Raw genomic sequence first — 24,266 nt, 5'->3', positions numbered from 1 at the left:
ACTGACAGCAGGGAGAGAGGGGAGCAGCAGGTTTCGTGATGGTGTGTGATGCCCAGAGTGATGGGAGGCAGTAGATTAATAGCAGGAGCTGGGATTTTTGAAGAGGAGCTCTGGGGATTTATGGTGTCAGTCAGTAGGATACTGGCACTCAGAGAGTGATGCAGAGAATTCCTTCTGCCAGTAAAATGAACAAAGATCCCGTGCTCTCCCCTTGATTCACTATTTCAGCAGAGCTGGTCCCACACCTTGGAAGTCAGTGTGGGGTTCCAGGACTGATGGGGGTGTTTTTTATGCTCTCCGACCTCGAGGACTTTTTCCAATGGAAAAAAAGGGGAAAAAAAAAAAAAAAAGAGAGGTAATATCTCCACTTTCTGCTTGTAGCCATCACCTGTGGCCACCCTGGCAACCCTGCCAATGGCCTGACCCAGGGGAGTCAGTTCAACCTCAACGACGTGGCCAAGTTCGTGTGCAACTCCGGCTTCCGCCTGGAAGGAGCATCCCAGTCCCAGTGCTTGGCCAACGGCCAGTGGAGCAGCACCCTGCCCTCCTGCCGTGGTGAGTGCTCCAGGAGAACTGCAGGGGAAGGGTGCTGGGCCTGCCTCCCTGGCCTCTGAGCTCCCAAACCCCAGAAATTCCTGCCGACCAAACCTGGCGGTTCCTCGGGAGCGTCCGAGCGATGGTTGAGCTCCCAGGGCCGGTGTGAATCTCATGGAACCAAGATGGTTTTACCCTGGGGCTCTTCTCTGACCCTGCCCAGCCCTGCATCCTCCAAGGCATTGAGGTGTGGGTGGTAAGTGGGGAGGACACCAGGAAATACCAGACCAGACCTGGTGACCCCAGAGCAGTTTTACTCCAACCCCACAGTTCTGTGCAGAGCCCTTTTTTTCCTTCCCCTGGGATCAGCACTGAAGTTCACTTAGCACATTCCCTCCCCTCCCTGCACTCCCTCCCTCTGTACTCCCTCAGTCCACTATCTCTGTCGATGCCGTGTCAGTCAAACAATCAGTTATTCCCAACTGGATAATGTATGTCCCAGTTTGGGATCACTTATTCCTACCTGGTTAATGCACGTCCCTGTTTGAGCTCACTTACTCCTAAATGATGTCTCAGTTTGGGATCACTTTTTCCTAACTGGTTAATGCATATCCCAGTTCAGGATCATTTATTCCCAACTGGATAATGCATGTCCCTGTTTGGGACCAGAGATCCAGGCTCTGCTGCTGAGCCTTGCATAGCCAGGTAAGCCCCTGCAGCATTGCCTTGACTCTCTTTTTCCTTTAAATAAAGATTTATTTTTTTCTAATTCCACTCTAAAAAAATCTCAAAACGAAACAAAATATTGGGGAGAAAAAACCCTTTAAATTGTGGCATGTGCGATTTGCAGTTTTTCCCCCCTCACACACACTTCCCCTGCTCTTTCCTGGAGAACCCTTCGTTCTGTCACCCCCTTTGGTTTGTGCCATGATGGTTTTCTGTTGTTTGTTTGCAGTTGTAAACTGTACTGACCCCGGGCACCTGGAAAACAGCGTCCGGCAAGTGCAGCCCAGCGGGCCCCACAGATTCAGCTTTGGAACAACTGTGTCCTATCAGTGCAGCCATGGATATTACCTGTTGGGGACACACGTCCTCACCTGTCAGGGGGATGGCACTTGGGACCGTGCCCTCCCACAGTGTCTTTGTAAGTGCTCCAGAACAATCCCCACCCACCCCGGGGCTTCAGCCCGGCGAGTTTCCCATTGCTCAGCTCAGTGGTTGTGTAGGAACCTTGGGAATCCATGGGAATCCTTCCTTCCATCAGGGTCAGTAGGGTCCTGCCCACGGAGGGGGAGTTGGTGGTGTGAGAGAGAGATCCTGCTGGAGATGCTTTCCCTCTGCAGGGGAAGGCAGATCCCAGGGGTTTTTGCTGGTTCTGAGCAGCTCCAGCCAGAACAGTGCAGGTGGAGAAGGGCAAAAGCACCTCTGGGAGCAAAAACCCTGCCTGGGAAGGAAGGTGCAGCTCACCTGGGTGGGGACACACCCCTGAGCGAGGTCACACCTGAAAGTGGACACACTCCCACTCATCCCCAGGGCTTTTGGGGAGGGAAATGACCCTGAAGTAAACACAGAATAAATGTCATCTGCTGCAGAGCAGGTGCTGAAGAGCATTTGCTTCCTCATCCTTGCTCTGTTTTTATCCCTTTTTTTTCCCCAGGATCCTGCCCCTTTCTGCCACTGGGGCTGGGATTGGGAGGTTCTGGGTGATGGAAAGAACACAAAATCCTCACAGTGTAACACCTGGGCCAGGAGGTCTCTGGGGACTGTAGGAAGATGTCAGTGGTGATGTCCCCTTTCCTACACTGGGAGAAATCACCATCCAAAGTGTATCTTAGTTGCCCAGTGAGCTGGTGGTGCAGGCAGGACCCGCCCCCCAGCACAGCCAGTTTGTCCTTCTGGACACAAAATCAGCTGCAGTCCCATCCCCTGGCACAAGGAATGGCCATGGAGCTCCTGAAATCTGAAGTGGCTTAAGCTGTTCCAAAGCCATGGCTGATCCTTTTTTCCCCTCTGTATCCCCCTCACCCTCCACACCCAGCCATGCAAAGCAGTTTTGGGCACATTTTCCATTCCCTTTGTGAGCAGCATGTCCCGTCCTCACCCTGCAGACCCTGCACAGGCCCTGGGGAATTGAGAAGTGAAATCCCTTGTGGGGGTGGTGTCTCCAGGGGGGGTTTTACCTCTTAAAAACCTGGAGCCTGAGATCCCCTCAGCCCTCAGCTTGCCAGCTGAGTGCAGGGGATCTCCTTCCTTCAAATGCCGAGCGTGACTTGGAGGATTTGTGGGCGCTCTCAAAGCTTTGGAAGCTCAGGTCGGGTTTTACGACTGAACGTGTGGGTTCGTGGGGTCAACAGTTCAACCAAAAAAAAAAAAAAAAGGAGAGAGATTTTTGCATGTCTTTGTTTTCTGTGTGTTGAGCTTCTCTCTGAGGGTGCTGAGGCCCTGGCACAGGTTTGCCCAGGGAAGCTGTGGCTGCCCCGTCCCTGGAAGTGTCCAAGGCGAGGTGGGAGCCACCCGGGCTAGCGGAAGGTGGAACTCAATGACTCCAGGCCACAGAAATCAAACTGCTTCTCCCTTTTCTCTTTTCCTCCCACGGCTTTCAAAGGAGGTGGGAAGGGAAGCACAGCCCTTGCAGGAGCCTCAGCAATGGAGGGTGTCCCCTGCCCACGGCGGGGGTTGGAATTCAGTGACGTTTGGGGCTCACGGGTCCCGGGGAGCTGAAGCCGTTGCGTTGTGTGTGCCTCTCTTGCAGTGGTGTCCTGTGGCCACCCCGGGTCCCCCCCCCACGCCCAGATCTCGGGGGACAAGCACACGGTGGGCTCCGTGGTGCGCTACAGCTGCCTGGGCAGGCGGACGCTGGTCGGGAACTCCACGCGCATGTGCCAGCTGGACGGGCGCTGGAGCGGGGCCCTGCCCCACTGCTCAGGTGAGGGGCTGGCCGAGGAGGGCACGGGGTGCTCCCCCCACAGCGTGGGGAAGGCACTGAGCCATTGGAGAGTGGCCAAGGGAGGGCGGTGAAGGTGGGGAAGGGCCTGGAGTTGGAGCCGTGTGAGGACACTGAGGGCACTTGGTGTGTTCAGATGGAGCGGAGGGGGCTGAGGGGAGACCTCCCTGCAGCTCCAACTGCCTGGGCAGGGGCAGAGGAGGGGCAGGACTGAGCTCTGCTCTGGGGGAAGCAGGGACAGCCCCCAGGGAATGGCTGGAGCTGTGTCAGGGCAGGCTCAGGGTGGATCTCAGGGAAAGGTTCTTCCGCCAGAGGGTGGTTGGGCACTGAACAGGCTCCCCAGGGCAGTGGGCACAGCCCCAAGGCTGCCAGAGCTGCAGGAGGGTTTGGATGATGCTCTGGGGTACATGGGGTGACTCTTGGGGGCTGGACTCGATGATCCTTGTGGGTCCCTTCCAATTCTGTGCTTCCCTGATCATCCTCCACCCCTTTTACCCTGAGGGGCTCTGAGCTGGAGAAGCCCCCAAGTACACAGGGAGGTTGTGGAGGGCTGGAAATCACTGTGCCTCAGCCTCCTGCACCTTGGCTGATCAACACTGGCAGGGAGTGAAGCGCTGGGCTGGCAGGAGGAGAAATAAATCACTGCAGCAAATGGCTGTGGTGTGAGGGAGCTGCAGCTGCTGCTCGGGATTTGTCCCTGCAGAGCCTGGGCAGGAGGAACATGTCAGACCCAAAATCAGGTCCTTGCATCCCGTCTGCACCATCTGACCCTCCTTCCTCTGCTCTCCAATAGAAGGAGCCCACCTGGCCTCTTTCCAGGGCCTGGCATCTGCTGTTACAGCACCTCAGCAGCCCCAGGTCTGCACAGGGCAAGTGGAAGCTGGTACACTGAGTTTCCACATCATCAGCATCCCCTCAGAGAGCAGTTTGGCAGCAGAAGTCCTTCCCCACTCCTGGGTGAGAAAGGCCTTGCCCTGAGAACATCCTGATATGCAAAAAAAAAAGGCCCCTGATGCAACAGATCCTGGGGGTCAAAATCCTGGGGGATGCAGTGAGATGTGCTGGCCAAGCCTCCCTGAAACGGGGGGTCTGGTGGTCTCCAGCAGAGGGGAGGGTGCTGGATGACTGGTGGGGTGCTGTGCAAAGCCCTCCCCACGTCATCCCATCCCTTGTTCCTGGGAGAACGCTCAGGACGTGCCATAAGAGCTTAGCTGGAGCAAAGCACTTGGGACAAGTGTTAATTTTTAATAATGCCACTTAGATTGAGCAGCACCACTTGACCAAGTTTAACCTCTGATTTGGAAGGGGAAGGGAAATGGAGTCATTCTGGTGTTCAGCAGCCATGTCTGCAGAGTTCCTGGTCTGGAGCTGCTCGGGAGGTTTTCTGCTCCAATTCGTGCCTTTTCCCCATGTAGTTCTTCCTCACCGTCTCGTGTCATCTCTGTGGGTGGATTTTTGGGAACATTCAGCTTTGTTCTGCCTGGTTCCTACTGACACCTGCTGTGTGGGGGTTTTCGGAGTGACTTCTTGGAGGCAGCCGTAGACCGAGGCTGATGGCCCTGAGGGGGAGTGCTGGGTGGATGCCCAGGATCCCAGAACCATCATTTCCACCCCAAGGCCTTGGAGAAAGGCTCCTCTTTCCCCACCCAAGCTCAGGTGGAGCAGTTAAAAAGGCGGGGAAGAGGCAGAGCATGGAGCATGGGCTGTGCCTGCAGCGAGGGGGCCCCGAACCGGGCGCTTCATCACGAGCTGCCACAGGGAAAGGGGCTCTCCTGCCTCGGGGTGGGTGTGTTTGCACAGGCTGGTGGTGGAGCAAGCCAGGAACACGGTGCAGGCAGCAGGAGGTGGGCATTCCTCCAGCCTGCTCTGTGGAACCCCTGCCAGGCGCCTGCTCCCTGATTTCCAGCTCCAAGTGTTCCCAGCCTGCAGGAGTGGATGTTTCTCGCCCTCTGTGCTCCAAACCCAACAGTTCCTTGTTCTGGGAATACAGTGGGGTGTGCTGGGGTCACTTAGAGCGCGCTGGAGTTCTTGCTGGGAGGGAAAGCAACCCCAACATCACGGGATGTGCTGAGTTGGAAGGGACCCCCAGGATCATCGAGTCCAGCTGCAGGCCCTGCCCAGGACTGTCCCCAAGAGTCACACCATGTGCCTCAGAGTGTGCACATGATTGATGCTGGAGCAGCTGCCACGAGAAGCAGGTGCAGCTGGTGGAAGCTCCATCCTGGGATTCAGGAGTTATGGCCATGGTTTGCAACAAGCTTCAAACCGGCTCAGGGAGTCAGGGGTGGGGTGAAGTTCCATCTGGAATTCCTGCAGCCAGTCAGAGTTCAGTTCCCCTGGGAGGGGGAAGAAGGTCCAAACCCATCATGTGCTTGCTCTCTCTCTGTGCAGGGGGCAGCCAGGGCGTGTGTGGTGACCCGGGGATCCCCTCCCACGGCATCGGGCTGGGGGACGACTTCGGCGTGGGCGGCGTGGTGCGGTTCAGCTGCGAGCCCGGCTACACCCTGCGGGGCTCCTCCGACAGGACCTGCCAGCCCAACGGCTCCTGGAGCGGCACCCAGCCCGAGTGTGAAGGTATTGGCACCTGCCCAGCCCGCTGGCTGTCCCCAGAACCACCCCAGCAGGGACTGCCCCGCCCGGCCCCTCTGCCCATGAGCCTCGGTCCTCCTCTTCCCAGGCGTCTGTGGGTCACCTTCCCACAGGAGGGTTTTTGGAGCGTCCCTTCCTTCTGTTCTGCTGCACCAGGAACGAGGAAAGGGGTTTGGGATGTTCAGGTCCGTGCCAGCACCTGGGTGGAGGTGTGGGGCAGGAAAAACCTTTGGGATCTGCTCCTTATTATTTCCTGCCATCCCCCCCCACCCAGACCGTTGGTCACACGTTCCCATCGGGAATCACTGGGGTCCCCTGATCTTCACGATCAGAAATGGCCCTTTTTGGTGTCAGAACTGTGGGTACCACTAATTCCTTGGTGCTGCTTTGTGGAGGAAATTCAGCAGCTCCCACCCTCCCTTAGAGCTGGGACTGGCACGTGCAAGAGTCATTTCCGTGAAGCAGAAATGCAAAAAAATGCAAATTATAATCCAGTAAGCACATTTTTGTGTTTGAAAACCCCAAACCCCTGATTTTTCCATTTGAAGGAATCAAGTAAGACCCTCTAATCCAATAAATAATCCCCTCACTGGATTCTCTGAGCCGTGCTGCTCTCTGCCACTGTTTTATACAAGTGTTTAAAAACCCACTGGGGTAAGAACAAAAGCCAGAAATGAGGCAGGAGGCCACGTGCAAGGAGACCTGGGCAAGTGCTTCTCTCCAGCTGTTCCAAAAGCCAAAGGCTTAGAGAGAGTTTGCAAATGAATTGGAAATTTATTCCAAATTGATGGTGCTCTTGATTGAAAAGACACTGAATCATGTTATTAATACACTCAGATCTCAGGGTGGGTTGGTTTTTTTTTTTCCCACTCTCTGTTTTTTTCTGTCAGTGGGAAGGCTCCGTTCATTAATCTCAGGATAAATAACCCATCAGGTTCCAGAGGCACTGAAATCCAGATCCCTGGCAGATTTTTTTTTTCCACACTTTATGAATAATGATAACATTATGCCTGTAATGTAGCCACTTAATGTTAAGTGCTGACTGGCCAGTGTAGGAGAGTGATTCCCAGGGACGAGCTGCTCCCTGTCTTTGTATTCACCAGGAGCCCCAGGTTCTCTGGCTGCACTTGGAGTGGTGTATTCAGCCCTCTGGAACAGGTATTTATAGGAGAGGGAGAGGGGACTTGAATCTGGGGTGAATTCTTGGTGGTTGAAGGTGAAGGCTGAGTGCCCAGGAGGGTTCCTGGGAGGAACGGGCACCTCGGTGTTGCATTAACTCGGACTCAACCGTGAGTCTGCTGCTCCCAGCTCCCAAAACTGAGCAAAATCAAGGCTGATGGTGCTTCACAGGTCACCAGCACTCACCTGCCCAGGGAGTTCATGGAAATTGTTCCCCAGATCAGCTGCTGGATGGGCACGGAGGGGCTCAGCCCGAGCAGCAGGAGATGGGGACCCACAGCACAGGGACGTGGGAGTGCCTGTGGACATGGTGAAACTCCAACAGCAGGGAGGAAGGGAGAGAAAAGCCCTTACCTCCATTTCAGAGAGAGTAAGGTGCTCTAACAGGTTCAATTCCAAAGCATCTGCCTGACTTAGGAGTCAGGGAGCTGATGTTGCCCCATCAGTGTCCTCCTGCACTGGGACCAGTCCGGCTCCAGTCTGGGGGAGGGTGTGTGAGGTCACCTTGGAACTCACCAGCTCTGGATCTCATACCTTTTACCCACTAAAACATCTTCTAAGGGAACCAAAGGATCAGGAAGAAGTCACAACTACTTTTCCCCAAATGTGGAGATGGTTTGGAGAGGAATGAAATGAATTGCAGGGGCTCTGCCTGCCGTTCCTGCCTTGCTTGGATTTATGGAGCTCTGCTTTTGTTGTGCTCAGTAAGAGCAGCTTTCCAAAATGGCAGATTTCAGGCCTCATTTAGCTTTAATTTCCAGCAAATTTTGAAGTGTAAATGTAATTTTAGATGGTTTGGGGTTTTTTTTCCTCCTTTCTCCTCCTTCCTGATGCCCTGTCTGTGTTTGCTGAGGAGTGATGCGGGAAGGGGCTCACAGTTGTACTCTACACTCCTCTCTCCTCTTAAAAGCTGAGCAGAATATTTGCTTTTATAGTGTTTGTTGTTTCTCCAAGGGAATTAAAACTGCATCCAAAATGAGTCAGGGCTCTGGCTGCTCTTTGGCAGTTTCAGTAGAGAGAAATGATTTATTTTAAGTGATAACAGTGGGAAAAGGAACAGAGTTTTGTCTGCTGCTCGTTTGACTGCTGAGGACATGGGAGGTGGCAGGGCTGGGACTTGAGTCTAGACTGTTTTATTCTTCCTCTCTCTGCATAGCTGGGTGGGTTATGGGTTACTGGTTAAATTAAACAGCCTGGAAATTACCAGCCCTGGAGGAAAGGCTCTGAGACTCCACAAGCCCTGAGCTGTGCCTTCTTCCAGCAGGAGGTTCTGCTGATGTGTCAGACATCATTAGGAGAGTGTTTGGGATGGGAGCAGAGCCCGAAAGAAGAACTGGGGGTTATGAAGGGCAGCTCAGGGGAGGGGTGGGGGGGACATGCAAAGGACACGGGGCTCTCATGTCACCTCAGTGACAGGCACCGCTGGCACTCGTGCCTGAGAGCGGGGCTGGCTGCTCCTGAAACCCCTCTCACCACGGCCAGGGGTCTGTTTCTGGGCAGAGTGAGGGGAAATTAAATGTTTCATGAGTACCAGCACTTGCTCCTTGCCCTGCTCTGTGTGATGCTGCTCTGGGTGCTGGTGGGGCAGCTCAGTGGCCTCATCTGAGCATCATCTGAACATGCCTGATCAGGACCCAAAGAAATTCCCTTCTCCCAGCAGCTTCTCGCTGTAAAACTTGTAGGAAACAGCAAAGGAAGGCAATGGGAAACCTAAAAGCTTTTCAGAAAACGGATGTGTGGATTGGAACCCAATTAATTATTGCTGAGCTCTGGAGCACCTCTGAGCTGGGATGTTTCCTATAGCAGAGGCATCTCCAACAGACAGGAGCTTCCCAGATCCCCCTGCAGTGATGGGATCGTGGGGATCAGCTCTGCTTGTTGTCAGGGGTCCAGGCAGGCCCCAAGGTCCCACTCTCCCTGTTTGCAGGCCCCCTCCAGTGGCCTCAGAAACCATTTTTTTTTGGCGTTCCTAATTCATTTTACACCTCCCACTGCAGCCAAAGGGAATTATTTACCCCCCTTGCTGCTCTCTTGCATGATTAGATCCTATTGATATTTAAATTACTGTTTCAGACATTCAATCCTCTCATCCTTACATTTATGGCTTCCCTTCTGCCTGGCCCATGCAGGTCCCAGCTGATCCACACTGCCATTAAACCATTCCCACGAGTTCCCCTCGCAGTCCCAAAAGCAATAATTTGGGGTCGCCTGCGCGTGTTTGGCCGCACGAATAAGTGGAGGGAGGTTGGGCAGGAGGGAAACTGATGGATGGGCAGGCAGTGAAATGGTAATTTCAAGCTTTTTCCGAGGTGATGGAATCTGACTTTTATCCCAGCATCTCTTGGAAATGACACCAGAATCCGTAACGAGCTCCACCTCGGCTGCGTCGGGAGCCACGCAGAGTTCTGTGCACACAGCCCAGAGCAGTTATTAGTTTCCTCCTGTCAGACAGATCTGCCTCCAAGCAGCTCCTGTGTTAACAGGCTGTCAGCAAACTAAGCAACAAGGGGGGGAAGGCTTCTCTCCTCGCCTCGGTGGGCCCTGCTCGTTGCATTCCTGCTGGAGTTGTGTTCCCCTGTGGAGAGCAACTGGAAAAGCTGGAGTGTGGGGTCCAGGGAGGGCCCAGGGTGTGTCCCCTTGGCTGGGCACGGTGATGCTCTCACAGGGATTGTGGTGTGGTGCTGGGTTTAGGGGGAGCCAGGAGTCTTCTCATCAAAGAGCCGGGATTTGTGGTTTGAGCCTTTCCTTGACTGGGGTGATTTTCTTTTGGGTGCTGTAATTTCGGAGTCAGTGAGGGCTGGGGGCAATTACTGCAGGTGCTGATTTTGTCATGACAGGGCTCTGTGCTCCACCATTCCCTCCCAGGCCTTTTTGTTCCTGGGGTGCTGAGGCACTTCAGACATAAAACTTGGGCACTGACAACCCTGTAATTGTATTCCCACGATATTCTCCCTCCTCTGAAAGGATAATTGGCTATGGCTGGGCAGGGAGCAGTGCCACAGTGGGAGGGCAGCAGGCTCCCTTTCTGCTCTCCTTCCTTTGAATGCTGCTGAGCTGTTGACATCCCAACCTTAGGACTTGGCCTCAATGATCCTTGTGGGTCCCTTCCAGCTCAGGATATTTTGGGATCCCAAAGGCACTCAGCTCCAGGCTCCCAAACTCCTGGAACGTGGAGGGACTCCAGGCTTGGCACCACTGCTTTGTTAAGCTGTAGGACCACGAGGCTGATCATTGCTGGATAAGACCCTGCAGTAAATGGACACGAGTCCATCAGGCAGGGGAGGATCTGCCTGGGAGAGGAGCAGGGCTGGAGCTTCAGGGCCTGACTGGATGCAGGGACAGAGTGATTTGCAGTCCCCTGACAGAGCTGCAGATCCTTGGCAAGGCAGAGCCCTGCTCTGAGCTGGAGGATCCTCTTGGATTGGCGCAGCTGCTTTTCCATGGAATAGCCCCTTCCCTCTGAGCTGATCCAGCAGCTTTGCAGCACATCTTTCTTACTTTTACTAGGAACAGCTCATTGCAGGAGGAAAGCCTCCTTTTTTGGAGGGGTCCTTTGTGTTTTGTGGTGTTGTTTGTTTGGGCTTTTTAACTTTGCCGTTTTTCTTCCCAGTGATATCCTGTGGGAACCCAGGAACTCCCAGCAATGCCAGGGTCATCTTCAACGACGGCCTGGTTTTCTCCAGTTCCATCATTTACCAGTGCAGGGAGGGCTATTACTCCACAGGGGTGCTGAGCAGGCACTGCACCGTGAACGGGACGTGGACTGGGACCAGCCCAGAGTGCACAGGTGAGCACTGGGATGGGTTCCTGGGGGATGAGGGCCCTGGGGAGGGATGTCTGGGCTCAGTGGAGGCGTTGCCCACACGTGTGCCACGCTGAGGAACCGTGCTGAGCTGTGTCCTGGCAGCAGCAGAGGCTCAGCCCGTGCTCTCTGCCGGTGCCTAATGGAAAAGTCTTGCTTGGAGTTTGTTTTCCTTCCAGCTGGATGAAGGGAGCCCTGTAATAACTCTGTGAGTAGATGTTGGCCAGCCTCGAGGGGCTCTCTGGGGCTGCTGCTGAACGTGAGAGTTCCTGGGGGGAGCCTGAGCAGAGCCCCTGCTCAGGAAGCCTGGGGGAAGGGGTTGTGTTCCCTGCAGAGCAACGTGGACGGTGCCAAACGTGGCCTTACATAAGAGGCAGTAATTGGGCTGGGGAGGGGGGACCTGCCTTCCCCCTGCCAACACCTGACCTGGGTCTGCTTTAATGTTTAATGTGTGCTAATACAGCTCCTTGCAAGGGCTTAATGTGCCATTAAGATCCCTGCTCGTTCCCCTGAGCACAGGCAGAGCTGGAGCCCGGCCCGCTCCGTGTGCCGTGAGCTCCAAACCCTCCCCTGCCCACGGCCGGCTGATCGCACCCTGCCTGCCTGGAGCGCTCAGGGACCCTCAGGTGCCTCGTTCAGGCAGATGCAGAGGGGTGAGACGAGGCATGGGCAGCCAGAAACGCCCCTGCCCCTGTCTCTGGCAGTGATCAACTGCGGCGACCCCGGCGTGCCGGCCAACGGCGTCCGGCTGGGCTCCGACTTCACCTACAACCAGTCCGTGGTGTTCCAGTGCACCCCCGGCTACATGATGGAGTCAGACAGGGCATCCTCCCTCACCTGCACCAAGGACCGCACCTGGAACGGCACCAAACCTGCCTGCAAGGGTAAGGGTCCCGACACACACCACTTTTGGGAGTTTTTGGGGCGAGGTAAAAAAAGCAGCGGCAACTTGCGCGTCGTGCCCGGAGCCCGCCTGGGCGTTTCTCTTGGCTCTGTCGTTCCATCCATCCCCTGTTCGTGGCACTTGCACCATCTATCACACCTTACAGCACGAACACCTCGCTATCTTTAGGTCTATCCATCAGCACGCTGTGCCTGGCAGGGAGGCAGTCGCTCCTGTCCGTGTGGTAGAGAGGGCAGAGCGAAGCACAGGGAGCAAAAAGTGACTTTCTCTTCACAAAAACTCGGATCAAGCTCGAGTGAAATATTGTGTTTTGCGAGCACACGCTTCTTGGCATCATCTAGAAACGTCTGAAAAATGTTTCCTCCGAGTCTTTTCATTTTTCCTCTGTTCTGAGATTGCTCCTGTGGTTCAGAGATAGAAAAAGGAAATAATAAAGCAGTTGCTGGGCAGGCTGGATCTCTTTTGTGAGTGTTTTACTCACCCACCAAGTGAAGATAAGACTTGTAGCAGCATCTGTGCACTTCTTTAGCAATCTGGAAAATTCACCTGTCATGATGCTGATATAAATACAGACCACAGAGAAACTTTATAATGCACTGCAGCTCCTTCAGAGGCTGTAAAGAGCAATTCTTACACTCCTCTTTCATTCTCTGCACTGAGCTAATGCTGCAGGAATAATCCAGAGTGTGGCCAAGAGTCTCATTTGGAGGCCAGGCTGATTTGCACAGGTTTAGCATCTTTCCCAATGCTCCCCTGAGCTGAAAAGCAAAGCACTGCAAAAATGTCATATTAAAGCACCCCAGAGTGGATGAAATACCGACAGGTTGTTGCTTTAGCTGCTAATCCGAAACTCAGCCAGGTTGTCCAAAATGTATCAATCTCTCAGGGAATCCGAGATGAGTTTTCACGCCAAGTCAGGGCAGATTCTTCCCTTCAGCTGGAAATGAACTGACTCAGAAATCTGATTTGGAGAGAGATCAGGGAAAGGTTCTTCCCCCAGAGGGTGGTTGGGCACTGAACAGGCTCCCCAGGGCAGTGGGCACAGCCCCAAGGCTGCCAGAGCTGCAGGAGGGTTTGGACAACGCTCTCAGGGACAGAGTGGGATTGTTGGGGTGTCTTGTGGGTCCCTTCCAGCCCAGCATTTTCTATGATTTATTTGACTCCAGACTTCACAGTGAAATCCTGGAGCTTTCACCCCAGTCTGTGCCATTCCCAAGGGACGCTCTGGGAGGGCAGGACGTGACTCTGATCCCAGGTGAAAAACGGAGCCGAGAAGTGAAGGGACCTGAGCCTGCTTTTGTCTCCCCCGCAGCCATCACCTGCAAAGCCCCCCAGGCCATTCCCAACGGGAAGGTGGTGGGCTCGGATTTCAGCTGGGGGTCCAGCGTGAGCTACGCCTGCCTGGAGGGGTACCAGCTGTCCCTGCCCGCCGTGCTGACCTGCGAGGGCAACGGCACCTGGAGCGGGGACGTCCCCCAGTGCTTCCGTGAGTAGGGGCTCCCCCAGGAACCGGGAGGGTCCCGCTGCAAACCCCGCTTGTTTGATGCCCTTTCCATCATCTCTGCTCCCGCTGGGGCTGATTTTGGGGGGCTGATTTGGGTGGCTCTGCCGTGGCGGTGCCAGGGCGCGGAGGGGCCTCGCTGTGCCTCCTGCCCCGGGCCCAAGGGAAGCTGGCCACGGACTGAAGCCAGCGGGGATTTTTCACGCTGTGGTGATGCCTGAAGTGCCTCTGCCTCCAAGTCTGAATGCCCTCCCCACCTCCCACAGCAGCCAGATTGCTGGGGGCACTGGTTTGCCACCTGCAAGGGGGTGGCCCTGGGGACACGGTTGGTCACTCCACCTCTGCAACAGAGATGTGAGGTCACCCTTGGAATAAAGCTGAGGGTTTTCCTGCCCACCAGGCATCCTCAAAACCGGGTGTTTGTCCAGTGTCTCCCCAGTGACTGGCTCTGCTGCAGTCAGGGCTCCTGGAGCTGCCAAAGGCCGTGGGAAAAAGCCTTTGGAAAAGAGCTCCACATTGCAGCAGAAGCTGGGAATGTTCTGTGAGGGCAGAGTGGGGCTGGGTGGAAACCCGTGTGCCTGATACAACAACTGATGCCAAAAAATACGAGTTATGTGTCTCCTAATGCTAAAGGCAGCTTTGAGTTCCTTTTCCAGAGGCTGGCAGCTGCACAATAGCCATTTTCATATTAAACCACACAAAGCCCTCCCCGTGTTCCTTGCACCTTTCCCTGGATCCTGGATAATTAGTGGGCTTTCTGTGTGACACAGAACCACGTGGCAAAGTGACATGGTGCAATTAGGGATACATTTGGAAGCTAAGCCTGCAGTCAGGGGGGAAAAAGAGAGGGGAAAAGGGAAAAGATGGGGGAGAAGGTGCAAGTTAATTACCAGCCACTGACGAAATGAATTACAAGGAGAGCAGCCAGCGGTGCTTTGGCCACCACCAATTCCCAAGTCAGTCGTGGAGCTGGTGGCAGGGTGTGGGCTGATCACAGACCTGTCTTTAGCTTATTAACATTGTCCTGAGGAGGTTCATGGCCGTGCTGTTGTGCCTTTGCCCGTTCCAGCCGTGTTCTGTGGTGACCCAGGCACCCCAGCCCAGGGCAGGAGGGAGGACAGAGGCTTCACCTACCGCTCCTCCGTGTCCTTCTCCTGCCTGGCCCCGCTCGTGCTGGTGGGATCAGCCCGGAGGTTCTGCCAGTCTGATGGCACGTGGAGTGGGACCCAGCCCAGCTGCATAGGTAAGGGGACAGACATCCTGCTTCCAAGCAAAGTGAAGAGCTTTGGGCCCTCACCCACCCTCCCTGTTGGTTTTCTTTTCTGAGTTTGCAGAAATGAGCATTTTGTTGCCCTGTTTTTGGGATACTTTAGATTTTCAGCACCCAGACCTTCCCCAGGCCCAGCCAGGAGGCTGAGGCTCTGCCCTCATCCATCACCCTGTGCCTCCCCCAGCCATGGGGCTCTTTCTTTCTTTACTTTCCAGGCAGTGATTTATCAGGGGGCTCCCATGGAAACTGCAGCAGTGACAAATGACAGAAGCTCAGCAGAGCCAAAGGATGGGAGATGAATTAGCCCCAAATCAGCCACGTTCTGTGGCCCTTGTTTAGTCACTCACCAACATCTCCAGGGCCTGGAGACAGCACCGTGTCTGTGGGAAGGGACTGATGAGTCACATCATGAGGAATAAAGGCCTAAAAATAACCAGTGGGAGCAGAGAAGTTGTGCTCTGGAATCCTCTGGCTGCAGTTTGCTGGCAGCCACTCCTGTCCCACTCTTGGCTTGGGGGGACTCAGTTCACTCCTTGTCATCCACAGTCCTGTTAATGGGAACATTTGCTGTGAGGTTTGTGGTCCTTCTCCTAGCGGTGCTGAGCAAGTGGAAGAAGGAAGGCTGGGAATCCTGGGATGCTCCAGCCCCCCCCAGCCAGGTCCTGGAGCATCCCAGCACTGCAGCTGAGCAGAGGCACAGCAGGGTCTGTGTGCAGAGCTCTGAGGTGGCTCCCACAGCCTCCCACCCCCTGTTTTTGCAGACCCCAGCCTCACCACGTGTGCGGACCCCGGCGTGCCCCTCTTTGGGATGCAGAACAACTCCCAGGGATACCAGGTACTGCCAGGGCGGGGGGAGCCCCAAAACCCGCCGTGCTCAGCCCGTGTCTGAGCCCTGCCGTGGATCCGTGTGTCCCCCTGGGATGATGTGATCCCAGTGTGAGACCTCGGGGTGTGTCTGTGCAGGATTAACCAGCAGTGCACTGTGTATGGTATTAATTGCAGCGCTAATTAGTAGTTATTGGTGTAATTGCTCCTCGCGTTTCCATTAACTTCCAGGCCAAACTCCGTAGGTGTTTTCCTTTATCTCAGCTCCCATGCAGCAGGAAATCTGGGGAATGGAGGGAGGAAACCCCAAGGGATGCCCTGAGGTGCTCCCTCTCCAGCCTCCAGTGCTGTCCATGTGGGTGCCCCTTCCCTGCTCTGGCACAGGGCTGGGATAGTTGATTCCATGGGGTTACCCCTGCCAAGTGGATCCTTCACTTTTGCTGCTAATTAGTTATCTTAATCCTGGGGGTTAATGAACTAATTTTAGGTTTTAATTAATACTGAGACACCATAAGCCTGACTTTTGTCTGAGCTGGCAGTCGGGAGCTGCCCCTGGAGCTCATGTGGGGGGCTGTGGGGGCTGGGGCAGAGCGTGACAGGGAAATGGTGCCCTAAAGGGGACCCAAGAGAGCTGGAGAGGGACTTTGGGCAAGGGTCTGGAGTGACAGGACGAGGGGGAACAGCGAACGTGGAAAATTCCAGAAGCACCTTTTTATTCCAGTGTGGCACTGGGGAGCTCAGTGTTTTATCTGCTGTTGGAACAGGTGGGAAGCATCATCTTCTTCAAGTGCCAGAAGGGGTACCTGCTGCAGGGCTCCACCACCAGGACCTGCCTGCCCAACCTGACGTGGAGCGGCGTCCAGCCCGACTGTGTCCGTAAGTCCCGGGAATGGCCCAGGGAACCAGGCTGGAGGTGTTCCTGGGCCAACTGCTGCCTCAGGAGAGCTGGGAATTTGGGAGGGAGCTGTGAGAAAACAGATTCTTGGAGGAAACGTATTAGGTTTTAGGAAGATTGGGAGATGAGGAAGAAATCCTCCCCTGGGAGGGTGGGGAGGAAATGGGAATCTTCTCGTTCATTCACCTGGCTGGGAAAAATCCAGGCATGGCATTTCTCAGTGAGCAGAGAAAGCTGTTGGGTAAAAGCTCTTCCAGGAGGTTTCTGTCCCTGCTGACACCATGGGGTCTCTCTTTGGCCCTCCTGTGTCCCATGGGTGGTGTCCCTCATCTCTGTTTCCCTCGTCCCTTCCAGCTCACCACTGTAAGCAGCCGGAGACACCTTCCCATGCCAACGTGGGAGCTCTGGATTTGCCATCCCTGGGCTACACCTTGATCTACTCCTGCCAGAGCGGGTTCTACCTCACTGGAGGCTCCGAGCACAGGACCTGCAAGGCCGACGGCAGCTGGACAGGAAAACCCCCCATCTGCCTGGGTAAAGCCCTGGGCAGGGGGTGACCCTGGGTCTGTGTGTGCCAGCAGCTCTGCAGAGGGGTCACTGAACCCTTACACCCCCACCAGAGCCCTGGGTTTGTCTCCTGGCTGTAGAGAACCTGAGCCTTGACGTCCTGCAAAGGCAGTTTTCGGTCTGTGGCACGAGACCTGGGGACTCAGCTCTGGGGTCAGGGTTCAGAGGTGTCCAGAGCATCATTTGGGTTTGACTTTTTTCCCCCCTCAAAAGGGGAGGAAAATCAGAGCCTGGTTTTCAGTTGGTGGGAGCTGGAGCCACGTGAAGGGTCTCTACAGCCAGAAGATCCCCCAGAGCCACCTGAGGGTCTGCTGGCGGGTGCTTTGGGCCTGGAAGCACCTGCTTTGTCCTCTCCCTCACCCAACTTTTACCTGCCACAGAGGAATAATAACAGTCCAGCCTTGGCACAGAGCTGCTTGGGAACTCACTGTGGATCTCCCCTCTCTTCCAGCCGATGTCCGTCCCAGTGGGAGGCCCGTGGGCACCGCGCGGGACCCGCCGCTCGCCAAGGTCTCAGGTACGGGGTGGGATCATCCCTGTGGGGCTCATCAGTGCCCTTGGCAAATCCACCCCTGCCCAGCCCTCCCCAAACCCAGAGCCTTGCTGGGCTGGTGGGAGCAGCCCATGTACCCCTACCCTTCCCTGGAGAAGTTGTGCATCAACACCCCCTGCCCTCCCCGGGGCATTCCAGGGATTCAAGGGTTGTACACTCAACCCTTTTTTTTTTTTTTTTTTTAATAGGTTTTGTTAGCTATTCATAATAAATTATTTTGGGGGTTGGTTTTTTTTAAAGCTTTCATGCTGCTTTTTGTCAGAACAACCAAATTAAGGTCATGTCAGCTCCTTTGTTCTCCTCTCCTTGGCTTTGTCCTCAGCGGTGATGGCACAGAGGGTGGGATTTGAGATTTTTAATTACGTATCTGCCAACTGAAAGAAAGAAAGAAAGAGGAAAGAAATTCTTCTCTATTTTGATTCCTGGGAAAAAACCAAAAAAACAACCTGGAAACCCACAGCAGGGCTGTTTTGGTGCATCCCCAACTGCTGTGCTTTGCAGTGCCTGCGGACGTGTTCGCAAGGAACTCCCTGTGGAAAGGCTCCTACGAGTACCTGGGGAAGAAGCAGCCTGCCATGCTGTCTGTCACCAGCTTCGACCCTGCCACCAGTAAAGTCAACGCCACCTTGATAGACCACAGCGGTGTGGAGCTCCAGGTGTCTGGTGAGGGCACGAGGTGGCCTTTCTGTGGGGATTTACACTTGTCCCGGTGATGAGGGGGGTTTCTCTGCCCTCTCAGGTGGAAAGTCAGTTCACAGGTCGGTTCCTTTGCAGGCATTTACAAGAAGGAAGATGTGCACCTGCTCCTCCAGGTTTACCAGATCATGGGGCCAGTGGAGATCTTCGTCAACAAGTTCAAAAACGATAAATGGGCTCTGGATGGACACGTAAGTGCAGGGGGCACCTCGGACACGAGACCCACCCACACAATTCCTCCCTTCGCTGTCACAGCCTGGCTTTTCTCTCCCTGGAGCTGAGGGATAACTCCCTGAGCTGGTGGCAGGATGAGGCTGCTCCAGTGACCAGTCCTTGAAGGGCACACAGGGCGCTTTTCCAGCACAGGATGTAACACGGCGTGACAGCTCCTCGTGCTCCCTTTCCAGCTGCTCGTGGCTTCATTGCCCTGTGGTTTGAAATCTCTGCGACTCCCAGATAGCACTTGAGGAGAAAGCACCGCGATTAATTCCATTTGAACATTTTATGTCTGCTAACCATCAAGCAAAACGAGCTAATCTCCCCTAATGGAGCCAAGTCCTCACCCCATCCCCCCCCTGCCCTGCGTCTGGGAGCTTCCCATGCCCTTCAGAGATCCACTGGAGCTTGGAAGAAATGTGCATCTGCTTGACCCGTGGCCAGTTGTGGCCCAGAGCCTTTGTTTTCTCCCTCTGGGATCAGCAGTGTCTTCTGGAGTTTATTGCAAACAGGATTTTTTTGTTGTTGTCTCCCTCCCCTCGAGCCGTGGGGCAGCGAGAGGCGCCTCCGAAAGCGCCGCGGTTTTCCGGGGAATTGAATCAAATTAACGCCCTGCCTGAACCTGAGAAAGGGCTGTGCTAAGATGGGTGTGAAAGCCCGGGGAGGCGCTGGGCAGATGTGTTGATCTCCCCTCTCCTGTCACTGCAGGTCTCGTCAGAGTCTTCGAGCGGCACCTTCGTGTACCAGGGCTTCGTGCGGGGCAAAGGCTTCGGGCAGTTCGGCCTTCAGAGACTTGGTAAGATCCCTCAGATTGGGGCTTTTTTGCTCTTTCCCCCTGGCTTCTGAAAGCTCTGTGTTGGTGGTGCATGAACAGGCTGCTGTTCAAAGACAGAAAGAGTTTTTGGAGCCACAAACAGCACCTGGACAAAAAAAAACACCATAGTTTTTCTCCACGTTGCCAAATTCTGGCAGGCCCAAGTCCCGTTTCTGCCACAGAAAGTGTCTCCATCGCCCTTTCAGAAATCCCAGAGGCTCCTGAGAGCTTAAACCAGACAAGTTTAAGCTCCTGAATACCTCTTAAATTGTGGTTTGAGCTTTTAATCTCTTAGGATTTTTGGAATATTCTCACCTTTATGGAGAATTAGGTGCTCGTTATTGCGTTCCAAAGTCTCCCTTAAAGCCCAACTTCATGCATCCAAGTTGGAACATTTTGGCAAGATAAATCTATTTACATCTCTCTTTAATTGCAGTTCTAAATAAATGATGCTGCCTAAGCTAGGCTGGATGTCCAGACCATCCTCCACCTGCAGCTCAGCAGCTTTTGATTGCCTTTTCCAGCACCACTGTCCAACCACCTCGTTTTGTCGCTGGTGGCCCCTGGAACCCCAGCAAAGCCCCATTTCTTTGCAGTGCTGGCTTTGAAAAAAACGTGTTCCCCTCTGCTGTGTTTCAGACATCAGCATGATGGAAACCGACCCTGAGTCCATAGGACACCACTTTGCATCCAACAGCAGTTCTGTGGCAGCTGCCATTCTTGTGCCTTTCATCGCCCTGATTATTGCAGGGTTTGTGCTTTATCTCTACAAACACAGGTGGGTTTTGGGCAGGGGATGCCAAGAGGGAAACAAATTCAGGGCGGGGGCTCTCAGAAACACTGAGCTGGACTTGAAATCCCAGCCCCTTAGATCTGGTTTCTCTCTTCATTCAGAAGGTGAAAGGGTAACGAAGCAAAGCCGTGTGGAGGGGTGAGGATTTGGGGGCAGAGAGCAGTGAGGGGTTCTCTGACCATTAATAAGCTTTGTGGCCTCCATCAAGGAGGATAAAGCAAAGTAAAATTCCATCCTCCAGCGTTCAAGCTGGCTTTGCATATGTTTTAAATTAGTATTTTCTCCTGATCAGAGCATTGCTGTGGGAGCCCTGCAGAGGGAGGGCTGTAGTAGCACCCAGGAGCTGCTGTGCTGCAAATCCACAGTCAGATTTGAATGCCTCACCCCCAGGGGTTTACCTTCCTCAAAACCAACTCTGTCTTTTTCTTTCTCCCTCTCTCCCAAGGCCAGGTTGGATGGGGCTCTGGACAGCCTGGTCTAGTGGAAGGTGTCCCTGCCCATTGCAGGGGTAGAACTGCAGGAATGGCCTGAAGTTGTGTCAGGGAGGTTTAGGCTGGATTTTAGAAAAAGGTTCTTCCCCCAGAGGGTGGTTGGGCACTGACCAGATTCCCCAAGGCTGCCAGAGCTCCAGGAGGGTTTGGCTGATCCTCTGGGGCACAGGGGGTGACTCTTGAGGCTGGGCCTGTGCAGGGCTGAGGGTTGGACTGGATGCTCCTTGTGGGTCCCTTCCAGCTGAGGATGCTCTGTGACTGTGTGATTTGCTGTGTGGATTTGCTCCCCCCCTGCTGCAGGAGAAGACCAAAAGTCCCGTTCAATGGCTATGCTGGCCATGAGAACACCAACGTGCGGGCCACCTTCGAGAACCCCATGTACGACCGGAACCTGCAGCCCACGGACATCATGGCCAACGAGGCCGAGTTCACAGTGAGCACGGTGTGCACGGCCGTATAGCCCCCACCCCAGCGTGGTGAGTGAGCTGGGGCACTGCTGGGGCACTGCTGTCACCCCTGAAATCATCACAGACTGCTCGGGTTGGAAGGGACCAGCCGTGTCATTCCATCACCCTTCCACCTCCCGCTAGCCCAGGCTTGCTCCAAGCTGGCCTTGGACGCTTCCAGGGATTGGGCAGCCACAGCTTCTCTGGGCAATCCATTCCAGCCCTTCCCCACCCTCACAGGGAGGGTTTTCTTCCCCATACCCCCCATCTAACCCTGCCCTCTGGCAGTTTTGAAGCCGTGGGTCAAAGGGAGCTCCCCCAGAGCTGTTCAGATGGCCCAGATGACCTTGTGGTTCTTGGGGTGTCCTGTGCAGGGCCAGGAGTTGGACTCAGTCCTTATGGGATTAGAATATCCCACTCAGGATATTCTAAGGGATCATCTCCCCACATGGCCAAACCCATACCATAATCATGGCCTGTAGAGCCCTTCCAGACTGGAATGTCCTCAGTGGAAGATAAGGAAGCCACTGCAGGCTCCCCCAGCATTTCTGTGTGTAATAACAGGCTGTTTCCTTTTCCTTCCCCTTGTCCCAGATTCCTCCGGGGTCGGTGTCTGGTGGATGATTGTGTTTCACCTCACTAGTCTCCATCTCCCCTCCTCATCTCCCTCCTCCCAACCTTTGCTGAGGCTGTGGAGAAGCTGCTGCACCTCGTTGGACGTTGTGTGAACTCCTGAGGGACTGCTGGGGGTTGTCCCCTGCCCTCCTTCCCTGCCCTCTCCGTCCCACCGTGGGATCACGAAGCCAACCAAAGGTCTGCCCCTGCTCAGCTCCTCCCTCCCACCCTGCCAGGGGGGCTCAGCCCAACTTCCCTGGGCAAAGGGGAGGACCTGGGAAGGCTTTTCCAACCTGCTCCTGGAGGTGTGTTCCCGGAGGGAGCCGTGGGATGCGTGGGGTCCCAGCAGCTGCCCCCCAGCTGCGGGAAGAGCGTGGGCAACAAAGGGGCAAAGGCAGGTTGTGCACAAGGTGCTGACTGGATTTATGGACAACACCGGGATGGGAAAGGACGAGCTCTTGTTCTGTCTGTGTTTGGGCTTGTGGGATATTTGTTTGTTGTTTTTTTCTACCCCAGGGCGCTCTGGCAGAGGAAGAGTTTTCAGATGGGACCTTCCCAGGGGAAAAGCGAAGCTTTGGAAGCTTCTCCCCTCTTCCCTGTTTCGTTTTCCTTTGGGCATTCTTGCTGGGGTTTTTCTGCCCCCCTGTTCACTCCTGCAGCTCTCAGGGCTGGGGAGGAAACACTCCCCCTCTCTGGCTGCTGATCTGAGCTGTGTCCAAACCCCCTGACCAGGAAACCGCTGACAGACACCCAGGGACAAAAACCTCTTTAAGAAGAACTCTTAACAAATCCTGATTTCCCCCCAAAAAAAGAGCATCCAAGAGCCTTTGCCCTTTCCATATTGATCCTCCAAATGGCAATGCAATAAGAGTTTTAATTTCTCTCCAAAGCTGCTCCCTTTATTTCCCAGGGGCACAGAGGTTGCCTGGGCTTCCAGGGGAGCAGATAAGGCAGCTTGACATTTCTCCTGCCTGAGAAGGGAGCGATGCTTTGGTGACTTTGGCCTCCTCTGACGAGGAGCAGGGCTGCTCTTGTTGATCCAGGCTTTGAGGCTGTTTGCTCTGAGTCCCTGTTTTTTTGGGCCAGGCTGGAGCCAGGGGAGGCAGCAGTGGCATTTCCCAGGTGTGAGTGAAATGCAGCTGACGTGGAGCCGTGGCACCCAGGCAGCTGCTTCTTACAGGAGACTCCAGGGGAAGTCAGCATTAAACCTCCGGGGTGCTGTTTACATCCACACTCACATCCAAGCTCTAGTTTTCCCCTCCCTGATGTCAGCTGAGGTTCTGCCTAATGAAAAACCACAGGGTAGGTTTGGATTGTTTGTTTGTTTTGGGTTTTTTTCTGGTTTGTTTATTCTTTTACTCTGTGTGTATGTGTGTGTGTGTGTATGTATATGTATATAAATATATATTATTTTTTTTACTTCTGTCTCTTATCCAGTGCTCTTAGAGTAAAAGCAGCATTCTCCAGCCCCGTGGCTGGACAGCCAGCCTGCCAAAAAATGCCACCTCCACTGCCCAAAGCAGGAAAAGGTGCTGTGATTTATCCCTTGGGGGGGTGGGAGAAGGAGCCAGGGGACAGGCAGGGAGAGGGGAAGCTCTGCCTGAGCAAGACTTGCTGCTTTTGACCCATTTAAGTACCTTTTTCTGCTGTTGCCCAAGTAGCAAAGGAAGTGGAAGGGGGGTTTTTATCCCAGTTTTTTTGCAAGCTGGCTGGGACCTGATGCGTGACATTCTCCATCCTTGTGCCCAGAGGACTTGCATTATGTTAAAAAAAAAAAGAAATGAAAAAGGTAAAAAAATAAACAAACATGAAAAAAAAAAAGAATAAAAAAAACCACAAAAGGAAGAAAAACTAACAAAAAAAGAAAAATCCTCTTTTGTACAGAGATATATTTTTATGAATCAAAAGTTTGTACAGTTAAAAGAAAACCCAATGTAAATGTTTTTTTTCATTATTGTAGTAAACAGTAGTGGAAGATCAGCTTTTTTTTGTAAATGTAATAAAATGTATAAATCTGGTTTACATAAAAGTGTACATATGTAATCTATACATACACCTGGCTTGTCTGCAGTATATACAATTTAATTTATCTGTCTCTGTATATGAGGCTTTTCCTTGTGTTCAGGCATACTTTGCTGAATTTGAAAGCTATTTTAAATTTTTGACTTAAAATAAAATATAAATTTTTGCATTGCTTTTCTTACATTCCCTGGTGCCTTTCTCGTGAGCTGCCAAAGGGGTTTTTTTTTTCCAGGATCCTCTGGATTCTCACACACACACACACACGAGGTTCCTGACGTTCCAGCTGCTTGGAAGCACATCCCAGCTCTCAGGGAGGAGCAGCAGGAGGAAAATATGGAAGAGTCAAGCAAGACCAGCCCTTTTCCCCCATCCCCACTTCTCCCTCTGCCCCAGGGAAGTCCAGGGGAGCTCAGCCTGGATGTGTCCGTGCTGTGTGGAGGCAGCAGCTCATCCGTGGGGAATCAGACCAATCCAACATCTGCCATCCTGCTCCCTCCCCACCCCTCTGCACTGATGGGATGTGATGTTATCCCAGCTGTGCTCCCCCCTCCAGCAAGGAATGGATGCTCAGGCTGTTGGCAGTTCCTGCCCCCCTGTCAGGGCAGATCAG

General features: G+C 54.0%; 1 protein-coding gene across 2 annotated transcripts in view; it reads left to right on the top strand.

Annotated features, from left to right (window-relative positions):
• Nucleotides 1–23,781, top strand: part of CSMD2 (CUB and Sushi multiple domains 2) — a 215,475-nt gene extending 191,694 nt beyond the window's left edge. For both annotated transcript variants that reach the window (XM_050326308.1, XM_050326309.1), the window contains 18 exons: nucleotides 382–555; nucleotides 1,490–1,678; nucleotides 3,287–3,460; nucleotides 5,870–6,052; nucleotides 10,857–11,033; nucleotides 11,753–11,932; nucleotides 13,265–13,438; nucleotides 14,523–14,696; nucleotides 15,485–15,558; nucleotides 16,313–16,424; nucleotides 16,798–16,977; nucleotides 17,462–17,527; nucleotides 18,065–18,226; nucleotides 18,338–18,450; nucleotides 19,184–19,271; nucleotides 19,929–20,067; nucleotides 20,874–21,049; nucleotides 21,614–23,781. In XM_050326308.1, the coding sequence (XP_050182265.1) occupies nucleotides 382–555; nucleotides 1,490–1,678; nucleotides 3,287–3,460; nucleotides 5,870–6,052; nucleotides 10,857–11,033; nucleotides 11,753–11,932; nucleotides 13,265–13,438; nucleotides 14,523–14,696; nucleotides 15,485–15,558; nucleotides 16,313–16,424; nucleotides 16,798–16,977; nucleotides 17,462–17,527; nucleotides 18,065–18,226; nucleotides 18,338–18,450; nucleotides 19,184–19,271; nucleotides 19,929–20,067; nucleotides 20,874–21,033 (2,519 nt within the window). In that variant the 3' untranslated portion in view covers nucleotides 21,034–21,049; nucleotides 21,614–23,781. The remainder of the gene's footprint in view (nucleotides 1–381; nucleotides 556–1,489; nucleotides 1,679–3,286; nucleotides 3,461–5,869; nucleotides 6,053–10,856; nucleotides 11,034–11,752; nucleotides 11,933–13,264; nucleotides 13,439–14,522; nucleotides 14,697–15,484; nucleotides 15,559–16,312; nucleotides 16,425–16,797; nucleotides 16,978–17,461; nucleotides 17,528–18,064; nucleotides 18,227–18,337; nucleotides 18,451–19,183; nucleotides 19,272–19,928; nucleotides 20,068–20,873; nucleotides 21,050–21,613) is intronic.
• Nucleotides 23,782–24,266: the final 485 nt, after the last annotated feature.

The sequence above is a fragment of the Myiozetetes cayanensis genome, unplaced genomic scaffold, assembly GCF_022539395.1.
Source record: "Myiozetetes cayanensis isolate MyiCay16 unplaced genomic scaffold, myiCay2020 scf31, whole genome shotgun sequence".
NCBI classification, from domain to species: Eukaryota; Metazoa; Chordata; class Aves; order Passeriformes; family Tyrannidae; genus Myiozetetes; species Myiozetetes cayanensis.
Note: the sequence above shows the minus strand (reverse complement) of the source record. Positions and strands in the feature narration are given on the sequence as shown.